The 14,856-nt window shown below is 40.5% G+C and overlaps 1 protein-coding gene and 1 non-coding gene across 11 annotated transcripts in view; one reads left to right on the top strand and one right to left on the bottom strand.

Moving 5' to 3' along the window:
• Positions 1–14,856, bottom strand: part of LOC124219573 (diacylglycerol kinase eta) — a 34,015-nt gene that overhangs the window by 13,183 nt on the left and 5,976 nt on the right. For 6 of the 10 annotated variants that reach the window (XM_069136358.1, XM_069136356.1, XM_069136355.1 and 3 more), the window contains 11 exons: positions 8,527–8,607; positions 4,495–4,702; positions 4,265–4,401; positions 4,074–4,165; positions 3,814–3,944; positions 3,561–3,729; positions 2,694–2,796; positions 1,675–1,994; positions 1,276–1,599; positions 1,005–1,159; positions 675–921 (listed from right to left, as the gene is read on the bottom strand). In XM_069136358.1, coding sequence (XP_068992459.1) covers positions 675–921; positions 1,005–1,159; positions 1,276–1,599; positions 1,675–1,994; positions 2,694–2,796; positions 3,561–3,729; positions 3,814–3,944; positions 4,074–4,165; positions 4,265–4,401; positions 4,495–4,702; positions 8,527–8,607 — 1,967 coding nt within the window. Of the gene's footprint in view, positions 1–674; positions 922–1,004; positions 1,160–1,275; positions 1,600–1,674; positions 1,995–2,693; positions 2,797–3,560; positions 3,730–3,813; positions 3,945–4,073; positions 4,166–4,264; positions 4,402–4,494; positions 4,703–5,055; positions 5,297–5,317; positions 5,408–5,663; positions 5,968–8,526; positions 8,608–10,462; positions 10,571–14,856 lie in introns of those variants that run through there. The other 4 variants (XM_069136360.1, XM_069136362.1, XM_069136363.1 and 1 more) reach the window with 4 other exon arrangements.
• TRNAT-CGU (transfer RNA threonine (anticodon CGU)) lies at positions 7,072–7,143 on the top strand. Its single transcript has one exon. It is a non-coding gene; the product is annotated as a tRNA-Thr (tRNA).

Raw genomic sequence — 14,856 nt, 5'->3', positions numbered from 1 at the left:
CACTCCTGAAAGATGGCAATGCGAAACTCGTGCGAATGCGCGACACTCGCTCTTCGGCTCGTGCTGAGCCTTTTCACTTAGTGTTCAGACTTTGCTACTTTTGCGCATTAGTATCGAAATATACTATTATCCAACTCCTTAGAATATTTAATTCATAACTCTTTTATTAAAAAATTACTAATTATAGGCCGAAAATAAATATAGTGTTCATACGAAATTTTTCGTTAAATTGACACACAATAAACTATTCGAACAATTCAGTAAAGTATCATTTCCGAGCAACATAGTTTTCTCGAAAGAAGGGCAATACTAATTTGAGTATTCATTTCGATTATATACAACATTTATGGTAACAATTAGTATTTGGTAAAAAAGCTATCGAAAAGTTTTTTCTCTCTAATGAATGATTTGTATTACATAATACAAGCATGTAATTTTTTCTTTTTTGTCATATTTGCATTACTTTGTTATATTCGTTGCGAACGCTTCACCCATATATTTTATTAATAATTTGTTATATTACTGTATGGGCATTTCCCGTTGAAAAAGAAATAGATAAATAAATTTCAATTGAAATAAGCAAAGCTCGTAATCGATTGGACTGGATGAATTTGAGCAACGCATATTCAAATCTATTGTTTCACTATTTGATGCAATGTTTTTCAGTCACATACCCCTGAGGTAAGTTTGAGCTGTTTCTCCTGCTGTCAGCAAAGCCGTCCGGCGCAGGCAATGTAAGCATTTCCTCGGCCTGAGAGTCCCGTCTCAGATCTGGCATCGGGCTGAGCGAGATGAGATTGGGCGTTGGGCTCGCGCAGGGAGAGGGTTCAGTGCTGCTGGCAGAGTCGATGGTTGGCATGACACTGAGAAGTTCGACGTTGTTAGGTCGAAGTCCAGGAATATCGAGTTGGTCTCGTTTCTCTGCAAATTTTACCCTTGTTTACTTCCAGTCTTTTCAAATGTTACAGCCATTCTTTGTTCGAGAAAATATCAAGCTGCGTTACCTCGTTTTTCATCTACTGCTGACGTGTCATCATATGTTATCGTTATGTTAGGGGTTTTGCTTGCCAGATGGTCCGATGACGAACTGTTCTGCTCGTCTACGACAAGCTCCGTATGCTCGACCAACCGTCTTACAGCTCGCTTCAGGCTGTTCGCTCTGAAAGTTAGGCAAAAGAGGCTTCGTAATTTGTTGCGTGGAGTTTTTCAACAATGCATCGGATTTCAAACTGGCCGAAATTGATGTTCTTGCAAAATAGCCATTATGCCACTTACCTGGACGTGACGGTCTCTCGCTCGATGAACCGTCTCCGCTTCCTGATCCTTTTCAAATTGGTGATATCCTTTTCAGGCTTCTCCAAAGCTCCTTTCTCCTGGCCGTCAACAGGCAGTGGGCTCTGCAATGTCAGAGTCACCTGGGACGCAGCGTCATCTTCGTTGTTATCAGAAAAGTAACTTTCCTCCTTGTCTAACGTCTGCAGCAGGAGATCGAGTTTCTGCTGGAGTACGTTGCACTTCTCGCCCAGCTGCTGGTCTCCTGTGTTCTGACTGGCCTCCGATATTCGCACCACGAAATCCTTCACCGTTTCGCACAGAACCCTGCATATTGAAATTACAAGCAGAATTAGCAACTGCCAAACCAACGACGAAGAAGATCCAATCTCTTCCTCTCACTTTGCGCTTGATAAAACGACGTTGTCCTGATCAGACTGAAGGATGTTCGTTATGTGGGTGATGACACTGTCTTCGTACTGCTGGGCGATGGTCGTGTTCAGTGCCAGGTCCGTCGGACTCAACATCTTTGGCCCCGGCAACGAGATGCTTCGCTCAAAAGTCATTATACTCCAACGATCGAGCATCTTGGTACTTGCTTTTTCGTACTTCTCCAGCAGCTGGGGTAGGTGTGTATCATCGTCGCATGACGCCCCCCAGCCCAGCACTCGCGCCAAATCGTTGCCGGTGCCCAAAGGGAGAACGCCAACCTGACATTGTTTCTGCACGAAAAAATTAACCGATGATTAGCGGATTTCGTAGGAAAGAGGAAAAAGGTGCACAGTACAGTTGAAAAAACGAACAGATAGTTTACGTCCATGATTTGATTGTTTTCTATAATTTTTCTGCAATTTTTCTCTCCGCCTTTGTGAAATGTCGCCAGATCAACAAAGAAACATCTCTATCGAAGTGTGTCGAAGCATTCGCATGCTATGTTAAGAAGTGTCTAGTTGAAAACAATCTCAAAGAGAATTAGAGTACACGTAAAAGGGTTTCTGGATCGATTGTAAAGATTCTAAAGCTGGACACACATTGCTTCATATTAAAAACTGCAAGGTATTTAGGCGTTTACTACTACTCACCGGCTAAAAATAAATTTAGCTAACGTTAGCGCAACCAAAGATGAATAAAGCTCAGGCTTCTGTAATACCTGAAATAAAATAATAGAAGAGACACACCATGCATTGAGAATCTTGCGGTGATAAGTTAGGGTAAGGGCAGATGACTAATAGAGGTCCTTGTGATCAAACTGATGCAAGGTAAAGTTCGTCATCTTAAGAAACAATAAAATGGGAAATGGTATGGTGGTAAATAGCAGAGTTAAAGTGAAAAGAAAAGAAAAAATGCAAACTGCTAGAAAACGGGTGCAAAAATACTGTAAGAAACGAATGCCAATGGGGTATTGGAGGACTGTTACTCACGTGCATCCCTAAGCGATCAATTTCGGATAGAACCCAACCCACCGAACCATCGCCGCTGCAGACGAGGATTCGGAATGGATCGAAGTGTCGAAAGAGCCTCAGCCTGTGCGAACAAACGTTATAATAATAATATTTATAATGATAATGATACTTGTTGCCACATCAGTAAATTTACAATTAATTTATATGAAAAAATCATATTATGTCTTCTACAGAGGTGGACATAGTTCCGCTTGTGCCCAGGCATGGCATAAACAAACTATATACAGTCCGCTCTTGTAATAAGGCCACTCTAAATAAGGCCGTTTCCCCTAATTTTCGCTCAAACGCAACCTCCACTACGGGCTCACCTCGGGTTTCATAATCGTCTATTTCAGCCTCAATAAAATAGTGTATAATTCTCTGCGTAAATTCAATTTATTGTCAGTATATTTCGAGAAAACTTTAAAGTGTTTTTATTTTGTGTAGGATATTTCATACAAACGCATGCCAATCAATTGAAAATTTATGCCATCCAATTAAAAATGCATACTTACTGAATCTAAATACACATGAATATATACGATTATCACATACTACCCAGCGGCCTTATTACAAGAGCGGACTGTATAAAGGTTTAATACTGTATAAATATAACTAGATATCAATATATCATTCATATCACGAGGAGTGCTAGACCTCAGATAAGGACTACATTAATCCTATACTCGGATTGGTATGTGATTTGCCTATTGACATAAGAGCGAGAATCAGTAAAGCAATAAGAAAATTAATAAAATAAATAAAATAAATAATTCTCAACTATTTTTCTTCTGCCTACACAGGATGATAAAAGTCCCTGCTAAGAATTGATCGTTGACTGCTTACCCAAGGCCAGGTCCACCATTGATGAGATCAAAGACTTGCGCCGGATTGAGCAGCTGCTTGAACCTCCGGAGAAACTTCACTCCCTGATTGTCACCGGATTTACTGTTCACAAAAACGAGGAGCGGACTGCAGCCCGTTGGTCTCACCGCCTCCCAAGCTTCGTCGCTTCCTGCAAGACGTTTGGACGTTTTAAAAATTTGATGATGAAAGAAAAATTTGATAAGTGGCTGAATAAGAGGATAAACATGTCTACCAATGCTGTGCAGTGACGTCGGCGGCACGACACTGACTTTGGCAGGCCCCAGCGGACATCGTATAGAAATGGCGGGTCGACAGGCAGTGTGGACCGTCGCTCTGCACCAGAGACATCGCCAGTCTTGAAGCCTATGTGAAAAGCGAAACGGAAACTCGAAAGATCAGGAATCAGACTAGATATAAGGATCTGTTTCAATAAATAAATAAATATGCAGGTTATGAACTGATAAAAGCATTGCTCCGGCTAGTTTTGCATACCTGAGAACTGAGCCACAGGTCTTATCGCACACAAAACACTTCGACGAAACAGGTAGGTTTCCCTCCATCCACTGATGAGGCATTGTGATATTCTGTGGAAAAAAGAAATAACAACAGGGACTTTTCATATGTATTTATGACCAGTAAATCTACTCGACTGAAGCGAGTAAAACAAGACAATATATTATTACCCCATCCTCATCCTCGATAATATCTTTTCCAATGGAAGCGAGTGTCGTCCATTTGCAGTTGTTGATCGCTTTTGCCGCGCATCTCTTGTGCACCTTGCACTTACACACTTCGCAGCTGAGACCGTGTGACGTGACGCCTGAAGCAATCTCAATGTCAAGAATGGAACGGAAGGTTTGCAGTTACAAGGTGCACCGATTTCGATTTCACAGAAGAATAATGAGCGATTTACCGTAGAGCGCATCTCTGCAGACGTTGCAGTACGTCGGTCTCGCGTGACTGGTTGCGTACCAATGGTGATTCCCTCCCAGCAATTCGGCAGGACCCGGCTCACCGCTCTGCGATCTGCCCTCGCCGGCTGCTCGCAGAGCGCTCAACCACTCCTCCATCTCTCGTCTGCTCTCGCCACAAAGAACCAAGGATCTGAACGGTGTGATCACCTGGAATCGATCAGTTATAATTCTGAATTATTCTTTTGTGGTGAGTGTCAATAGGTTCTTGCAATATTTGAATGTTTATCTCGGGAGAAACTTGAGAATAAGTACAATTTCTTTACTCTGTCAATAACGATTGGATCTTTGAACGATAGGAAAAAGGAAAAACAGTTGGTCCATCAATTCAAGGAACTCTTTCCCCATCCTTCTTTACAAGCAAAGTTTTTCGAATCGTTTACAACCTGGGGTTCCAGTTTTAGGTCCATTTACAAATGTTTATATTACTTCTTCACATGTTTTTTATTCTTTTTCTAAATATCTTTGTTCTTAAAAGACACAACGAAAGGAAATGAACAAACCTGCCAAAAGGCAATGTAGAGCACGCGGCACATTAGGGTGACAAAAACATTGAGATTCATTTTACATGGAATGTGTTGCTAGCGACGTGAAAGAATGAAAAAAGGTTTAAGGACTGTGCAACAATAATTATGAGAATAGTATTGAAAGAGAGGGGAAATGATAGCGGTTAGTAAGAAGAACTCAATTATGATAGAAGTAAGAATAAAAACAGTAACAATAGTGGGCAGGTATATTCAAGGTAAGATATCTGAGGATAATAACAACGGCCTCTCTTCTCCCTGTGCCCCCTTTGTTGTCGCTGTAGCTTTCCTTCTCACTCTCTCTCCCTCTGTCTCTAGTTATTGCTCCCACTCTAATCATTATTCTTCATTACAGTAAATAAAAATCAGATTGTCTGATAAAAAATTGCCCCCCCCCCCCCTCCCCCTTGGCATGCGTAGGCGGCGGTATAATTATGGCAGCATCCGCGCCACCCGCATGCATACAATAATTATCACACGCATGTGTTACCTAAACTGAAAAGTGCATAACCTGAAAAATGCTTACATGGTTAGGTTGGGTCGGTTGGGTTTAGGACTATTAACCCCAAATTAACCCCTTGACTTACGATTCATGTTCCGACCGCGCGGGTCCATAATCAACAGCAACATCGGTCACACGTGTAAATACCACGGCTCCTCACACGCAGTATATATTAGTATATGTTATACTCTGTGTACTACATATCGTAGGCGAAGTGCAGGTTAAGATTGCGTTGGATTTTAAAATTACTTGGGTTTGGATCCGGTCTAGGCTCAGATGGTATTTAGGATTAGATCGAGGTTAATTTTGCTAGTCGTTTGGGTACAAGTTCAACTATGGGCGCATCACGCTAAAGCGTTGGGTTAAAGCTTAGGTTAAGTCACGCTGTAATATCGTTCGGACGCACGCGTGTTTTGACGTGCAGATATGTAAATCAGGCACACCGATCCGCGTTTGTTTCTATGTATTGTGTACCTTAAATCGTGATCGCGTGCGTTGCTGTTTCGGAAGCGGCATTTAGTCAGTCTGAAGATAGATCATACGTGTAGCTCACTGAGTGTAGATGTGAGAATTAATTGTGGGCAGGCTTTTGTTTTTCGTGACTTTTATTTTCGCAAGTTCTCATTTGTTTTTTGTTTTTCTTTTTTAAATTTTCTTCTTTTTCTACGATGAGACATTCGGTTCTCCCAAATCAATCGATCAATTCATTTACATGGCTAAAATGCTTGTATTTCATGAGAATTTTGTTACATACATGGAACAACAGAGATCTTTTTCATCAAGCCAGCGGCTACAGGCAACCGATTAGATGTAACTAGGTAACGTCGTCGATCGCAACGAGGTGGAAGAACGACACGGGCTGCAGACGGGGTGTCGAAATTCAACGATCTTTTATGCATACTGACTAACATGTCTTTTTTTACATTTCTAATTATTATATTGGATTGCCGCCTCTTTTTCTGCTAGCTGTCCTAGTTTTCATCGCGCATGATCCATCGGCCCGTGAAAAATTCAAACACGAAGACGCATCGCTTTGTGAAATATCGATTGATAAGTAGACGAAGTTGTTGATACCTCGTGTCGATAATTTTGAAAACCAAAGTTACCGGAGTGGACTATGCGAAATGTCGGTAATAGTGGAATCAGAAATTTACGACGCAATCATTGTAATGCATCGGTAATCGTGGAACTAGTAGTTCGACTCATCGACATATCGATACACGATGAATTAATTTTGAATTCAAATTAAGTAGCCCGATAAAAATTTGAAAAAATTTAGAAAATCGACGATTACTACGATCATCGTCGTTTTAGACTGTCAGTTGTCAACAAATTCCGTAATATACGGTACAATAATGACTCTGTCGAAGCGCGAACGTCACTTTTATATTTTATAAACTCAAAACATGAAAAAAAAATCATACAGATGACCAAGTCGCCTCGGAATCATCGTGAGATTAAATTGTGACGACAAACGACGACAACCACATGAAGCCTCTTTAGCTCAGTGGTAGAGCACTGGTCTCGTAAACCAGGGGTCGTGAGTTCAAACCTCACAGGAGGCAATCTATTTTCGATACCAATAACATTACTTATCGCGGCTATAAACTCGTGGTCAGCTTTTTTTCTTTCGGTATTCTCATCTTTTAACAAAAACTTTGTTGATATATCATTCAGTTGCTTTGATTCGGTAGATACTTTTGAATATGTTGCAGTTAGCGATCGGTGCGAGTCGAAACAAAATTCCAATATAGGTAGTAAAGATTACACAAACAATTAACAGGGTGAAAATAACTTAGATTTTTCTCTGTAATAAATGAAAAAAAGTATAGCGAAATATAATTACGCGACAGTCTGCGGAACCCGAATCAGGGCGTGTATCAACGATAAACCGACGCATGCTCTCTTCTCTACGTGTATACATAAAGATCATAGGTATATACTTCCATCCAATCCTAGTTTAAAACTGATAAGTACGATTATCGGGTAGTTACATGTTATTATAACTAAGTTTTTTTCTTTTAAATATTGAATTAATTTTTTTCTGCCTTTATTTCGTTGCCTTCCGCGTCATCGCCGCTTGTGTACACAAAAAGGACGTTTTTTTCATTAAAACAATCGATCCCTTGTTTTATCGCGTCGTTATACTATATTTTTCACCTCGTATCATTAATATATTTGCAGGTCTTGTCGTTTCAGAGATATACCTATAGGTACATGTGATTTTTTTTATCCCTCTGCATCGATTATACGTAATCACATGAAAAAAAACATTGTACATACGCAGGCATGTATAGGTATACGTATAAGTATATATACGTACTAGTCAATTAAATAATTGGTCAATTAATTAAGATAAATGTAAAACACCGTTGATCGCCACGCCTCGTATGCGTATGAATAAAAAAGATAATGGTCCACTGAGGAAAGTAATAGTCGGAGTAATAATGATAATTGCTCCGTTTTCATTAGCGATACGCAATTAAAACAATTTAAAAGTAAATACAGGACAATGACAACGACAGCGATCGATCGTTTGAGCCAACGTTGTCAAAAACACGCAGGTCTCTCAAAGAGATCGTCGTTTGTATTCACTTCGCCTCACTAATAACGATAACAAGGATAACAATGTAAATCTATAATCATAACAACGACAATAATGATATTCAACCAACCCATCAACCCGAAGTATGAATTAGCTATAAAAGCTAGAAGATCCGCTGCTGTTGATCAGCTGTACAAGTTTCGTATTCTATAAAATAGGTAATTCGGGGAAACGATGGAATGGGTTTCATAAATTTTGTATTAATTTTTTTATTTTACGCACAACAGCAAACTTCGCGCTTAAAATGCGATTCGAGATGTGATCGGTAGTACAGTTCACCGCATGCAGATGCAATGCAGTCATAGATATACGTGTTCAAAATGAAATAGGTGACGATAAATACCTGAAAACTGTGGTTCGCGTTCTTAATGCTGCATTCCGCGAACGTCAGATCGGTCAGTTCAATCTCGTCAAATATGCCAGCCTAAAACAAAATGTGAAATGACAGTTTAATTTTAACCCTTTAATTATTCTTTGACCAGGCAAGAAAATTCTGCGCTTCGACACTTTTTATATGCTTTAAAATATTCAATTCGTTGAGATACCATTACTGAACAAAAAAAATAATATCCGTTAAAAAGAAAGCAGTAAATGTGAGTTGCGACGAAATAGTAAAACAGAATACGAAATCGACCTTAAAGATCAAGTTCAGCAAGAACAACTGTTAAAAAAAGAGAGATCACATTACGAAATAATCCCGTTTAAATTCCTGAAGTGTATCGTTTCACTGATTTCAATAAATCACAGACTCGTTACATGAGCTGCAATGAAACAAGATTATAGGTTACCAGAACAATAAATCACTCTTTCATTGGCCTATTGTATTTTTTCGCTGTAAAAAATCTATCGCTCATGTAACTCGATTCGCAGAGAATTTATAAACTAACTGCAAAACGAGCCTCTAATTTTTGTTCATTACGGTCTCCTGTTGCGCTACAGAACCGATAGTTAAATAGTGTAAAATTGGCTGTTGTTTATTGTGCAGTCTCTGCATAGGCTCGGGAAACTCGGTGTCTGGAGTACAATGAAGGTACATTCGATTACACGGGTGCGTGTGGGAGTTGGAAACTGTTCGTAACAGTTTGACAGTTGAGACGAAGAGTTTCCGTTTGCGAGAGAATATTGAAATCGAGAAATTTTCATCGAATTTCTATAAAGACTTCCGACTCTTTGAGGCTAACTCGGAGATAGAAACAGTGAAGTACGGAAGGAAGCGCCTGACAACCAGTCGGGGGAATCCCCGCGCGGTATTGGAAGGGAGACAAAAGCGCGGGATATTCAAAACGAAGAACAGTGAACGGTCGATGCTGCTGCGACGCGGCGTTGCGAGTGCCAACAATTCGCATTGGGAGGGTATAAAATCGGTTAGCACGCGCCCCCTGTTCTAATTATAGAATTCCACTCTACTTCTTTCAATTCTCTTCTCTTCCCTTCCCTTATTCTCTCATCTCCTCTCCTTATTGTGTACGTACATACGCTATGCGAATGCCTTGTGCCGTACGCAGGTATATGTGCACATAACGTACTGATATGAATCTGTACATACACTCGACAAATATAGAATTGCAATCTCCTCCCTCAGGATGATTGGGCGAGTTGATGGCTTGCGAATTGTTTTTCGGTTATATGCGTTGTACGCTTGTGCGGCTAAATACATACGTCACGTGCATAATATGTGTGCAATGTTGCTGTTGTAATACTGCTTGGTCTGCAACTTTTACCAAACGATATAGGTGTATAATATAAGACGCCGTCTCGCCTGCACGTCTGCCTCGTGATCCACTCGTCAAAAACAAGCTTTCGGTGCCATGATTAAATATTTGCACCTGATGATTACAGATACAATTCGTTCTGTTATGTTCTATTACGGCTTATAGAAAACTGACGAAATTTCAAGACTACTGCTACGATTTATACGAAATTAATAAAATGAGGTGTCGACGACAAGCGTGCAATGCCCTCTGCTATGAAATGGCAAAATCATGAGAAGAAGGCCAAAGAGAGAAACCTGAGACCCAATTTGAGTACAATAAATAATTTTCAAATATATTTAATCTCGAAAATCAGAGCAGTGTGCTGGCTGCACTATGGTGATACGTACACGTGGTTGATTCCGATGCCGCACACATATTGTCTGTTAATACTCGTTTCTCCCCGTGAACTTTGCAGGTATACGTGAATAATATCATTCACACTGCAGGGAATTGACTATCGAAAGAAGGATGGCGAGAAGAAAACAATAATGAACAAAAGGAAAATGACACTGGACCGCCATTTACCATTTACAGCAGCGAGAACGAAGAACAATTATGAGGTACTGATAGGTGTTCAACCGATGCACCGAAGGTTGAGGAGCTGGTGACGGGTTGGACTTGTCGCGTGGAACGACAGTGCGAAACTGATTGTGAGGAACGACGACCGTCACGAGAACTATAACGCGACACGCCGGATAGAATAGGGTATAGGTATAGATGGACGTATGGATGGGTAGGTGGGTGTAAGGTGGAGGCTGATGATGGAATATAACGAGTTTCGCGGCCGCGTTCTCTCGCACCTATACCTACATAACAAAGAGAAACGTTCTCTGCACCACCAACAGATGCAATAAACAAACGTCTAACAATAACAGTCCCTTCCCCCCCGCCCCCTTCCTCCCTCTCGGCAGAGCACGCTTCAGTGTATAATGCGCCTCCGTCATTCGAGCTTTATTATCTCAGTTCGATAGAAACAGGAAGAAAGAAAAAAATAAATAAAATACACACACAAAAACGTAAACGTAGACTAAAAGAGAAAAAAAAAAATCAGCAGAAATAAGTTTCGGTTTATAGATCACGTAAACACGGTTCACCCACGTTGGAAAAAAAATCCCTCACCTTGCAAAACTTGACGGTTTTTTTCTTTGTCATCGTATCTTTTTTACTGCATTTTTCACGATTTTTTTAACTTTTGTTTCTTACTTTGCTTCGTATTATTTTAAAAAAACGAGAAAGGAAAAAAAATTACAAAGGCAGAGCAGCGAGTTTCAGATTTTACTCTCGGTTAGCTCATTTTGTGAACACAATGTAAGCCCGACGAAACTTACCACCAACTTTCCATTGCGACTTGATGTTTCTGTAATTAGAATGAAATGACCTGTTGATAATCGAGTATAATGGGTGGAACGGAATGATAGGTAATGCGCATGTAGAGTTGCTTACTCTGTAGCAATCTGTAAATACGTGTACACACAATTACATCGATTCGCACAATGCGCTGCCGATTTTTTACACGCAATTTTGATATCTGATCCCCTTCTTTTCTCTTTCACGTAATGACAATCTTTGTGTTGATCTATATTTAAAGCCCTGACAACCGTGAAGTTGGTCGTATCTTAAACACTAATGAATCACGCTTCAGTAGAATCGTATAACGGTCATGCGGGGTGAAATTCAATCCAAACGTGATATTTTGCTTCAAAAATAAGTTCTGAGAATCTGAAAAAAATATCTAGGCATAGTTTAAGGATCGCAGAAAAAGCTCTCTCAGTTTTCCTACCCAAAATTGATTTTTTAAATATTGTAAAGCATCGGCGAACTTAAAGAAAGTCTCTGCCAAAAATGTAGAAAAAAGACCTTTATTTTGCATGAAGAATGGCGCCGAGAGGCCGATTTCCACAACTAAGGGACTCTACGAGAAATTTAAAAAGTTTTTGGAGTGAAATTCATTCCCAGTGACCCAGTAGGGTTGAGACAGACACAATATGTTGCATTTCCCGCATCGTTGTTCAGCAAGCCCTAATAAATAACGTAACGGCTATCTCTCGCGATTGCTAGGTTGCCTTTAAACCAGGCGTCACAGCGTCGCATTCATTGCCCAAGAACGCCTTCTAGCCTTTTTTTTTTCTTTCATTGGATGATAACACAATTTATTGATCATTGTCACACGATACACCAGCTGGAAATTTTCTTGGAATAATGTAACCCAGGCCTCGGGTTTCAGTAAATTTGTTATGAAGAAAATAGGTAAGGATATAGTAAAACGGAGAAGAAAAATTGGTGGAGAACAGAAGATTACATACGTATTACATACGTATTATATTTAGATATGTGAGGACGAGAGGGATTGATTTTAATATCTCGAGGGGCAGAACCCTGAAGTGTATAAATACCGGTCGATGGCGATGAAATTAAAATGGCAAGCCTTTCGCTATTCTTGAATTTTTAATGATTCTCTAATTTCCCGTTCTACCACGATCTCATTCTTCAAACTTTCAACGGCCATCTTCCATTTTTCATCAATTTTTTTTTTATTCGATACAGTACCAGGGGTTTCTAAAGAATCATCAATATCTAATCGAATCCTGCATGCCTCGAAATTTATAATTCAACTTCAGCCGCAGCGGCATCGGTATACAACATTTTATACCCTACATATCACGTACTCTGTATAGAGTACATTGTATGCTATTCGTGTCCTTAAATATACCTATGTATCCGATACGTTGATACATGAGTGCACGCTGCAAGACGTACGTACAGTACATACAAGAGTATTTATAGTATAAGTACAGATCCAGAATTGTACATGCAGCACAGAGGCATACATAGGTACACCCATTTGCCTTTCAACCGTGAAATTTCAACGCCCGCTCGAACACAACCAATCATGTTCGGTACACAACGAGAGCACTTTCGTCCATGGCTTTGAAGGCAGAGTGGAGGAAGAAGGAAAAAAAGAAAGAGCAAGCGAGCGAGCAGCGCGTCGAGATTTATTCGCCGACGTAAAGCGTCTCTCTCTGCTGCCTAGCGGATAATGACGGTAGAAAAGGAGGACGAGAAGAATGAGGGTTGGATCAGGTGGCTGATAAGAGAGACAGCCGGGATAACGAGGGGTTGGAAAACAGGGCGGCTCTGACACTGACGTTGATGCTGCCGCTACTCCTCCGTCTATTCTAAAACGCCGGTGAACGGCAATTCGTTCTCCCTTCTACACGTATCAGATCGTAATATCGTCGTAAGATTCAATATGGCAACCACAAAACCGGCAATATATCGGCACGCAATGCAATATGGCGAAAAAATGTATGTAGCTCTTGATTGCCCGAGCTTCGGCAACCGGGTAAGCCTCCAGTACTGCTTTACCGACGCATCGGTAATCATCGATAACACAGAGGGTGAACAAACGAGCAAATAAATATCAAATACACGATACCCGAATTTTTCGGGAGTTTTGCGCAGGCTAATTATATTAATTATAAAATACGGGTGTTACGTGTTTTTGTTTCACAGTTTCATGTGGCTAGAATGTTATTCAGAGATGCACGTTGGCATTAATGCAGGCGGGTTGAGTCGATCGCAGAACAGAAGGAAACGATTAAGGCGTGAAACGAAGTGGCGTCACAATACCGTCAAGGCTTCCTCGAGGATCCAAACTCAGTTAATTGCGAGCGAAAATGATTTTCAAGAGTCGCAGTACACTCGCACTCGCAGACACACATACACATTCATACGTTGCGGATCGGAAAAAACCCCGAAACTCCGACATCGATTTCTAACAACGCGAAAATGTTGCGACGTTTCGTTCGAATTTTGCGTGTATGTGTATTACTCTTTCTCCTTATTTCATTGTTCAAAATCTTTTACCGTCCGAATGAGAAAATTCTCGTAAGCAAGGTGAAGGTATCATATAATAATGAGTAAAATAATACAAGAACCGAGAAGAATAGCTACATAGAATGCGCCCAACGGCGATATAATATTACTGAATTACTATACTGTTGCACCGCGGGAGCAACACAGTCTTCTTGGGGCGTCGGCCGAGGTAAAATATTTTAACGCCTTGTTTTGACGCGAAGGCTAGAGTAGAGCAAAACGAATGAGTAATGTGATCTCATATCCCCGGAGTAGGAAATCCCTCTGCTGAGGTACAAGGGTGTATATTGTATACTTTATGTATACACCTGACGTACATAGTCTAGTATGTGTATAAAATTTCGCGATACTCTGAAGGTAAATAACGACATGCTGACGCCTTCAGCTACCCCGGTATCGCACGAAAATTCTCTTCCAGGGTATTTGGCGAACTACAAAATCCACTTATTTCCTGTGTCCGTCCGTTTCGTTTTTTTTTTTTTCTTTTTTTCAAGTTAAATCTTGATACTCTTTTTTGTTTCTACAGTGTGATCTTAACTTTCTGTAAAATTATTGTACAACGCAATGTATATTATACATATATGCTATAAATTATATCTATCTATCTGTCCATTTTATTTAAAAAGATTTTCTGAATCGAAAAAAGCTGGTCGGCGAAGTCATAACGGGTCGAGCGTCGTTTTCGACCTTTGTCGACCTGCAAGGCAAGGATGCCACTGATTGTGAGACATGTTACGATATATTCATATACGAACCGAGTGCCAGGGTGCAAACCCGGAGATTAAATTGCTAACGTCGATGAGATTAAACGGAGTGTTCCCCAATAAAACGCCCCACGTAGTAGATTGATCGATTTTTATTCCGCAGGCCAAACAGGGCAGTATCGCGGTCAGACAGAGAAACACCGATACCATCGTTACGTGCGTTTCTCTACCCGAGAATTGGAAACACCGTTCGCTAATTCAATTAAAAAATTTCACATCGCACACGCGCTCCTCCCGCAAGTTTAAACGCGATGCATATCTGTCTATCTACAAGTCATA

The sequence above is a fragment of the Neodiprion pinetum genome, chromosome 5 (genome assembly GCF_021155775.2).
Source record: "Neodiprion pinetum isolate iyNeoPine1 chromosome 5, iyNeoPine1.2, whole genome shotgun sequence".
NCBI lineage: Eukaryota > Metazoa > Arthropoda > Insecta > Hymenoptera > Diprionidae > Neodiprion > Neodiprion pinetum.
The sequence above is the reverse complement of the archived record's forward strand: the minus strand, read 5'-3'. Positions and strand labels throughout refer to the sequence as shown.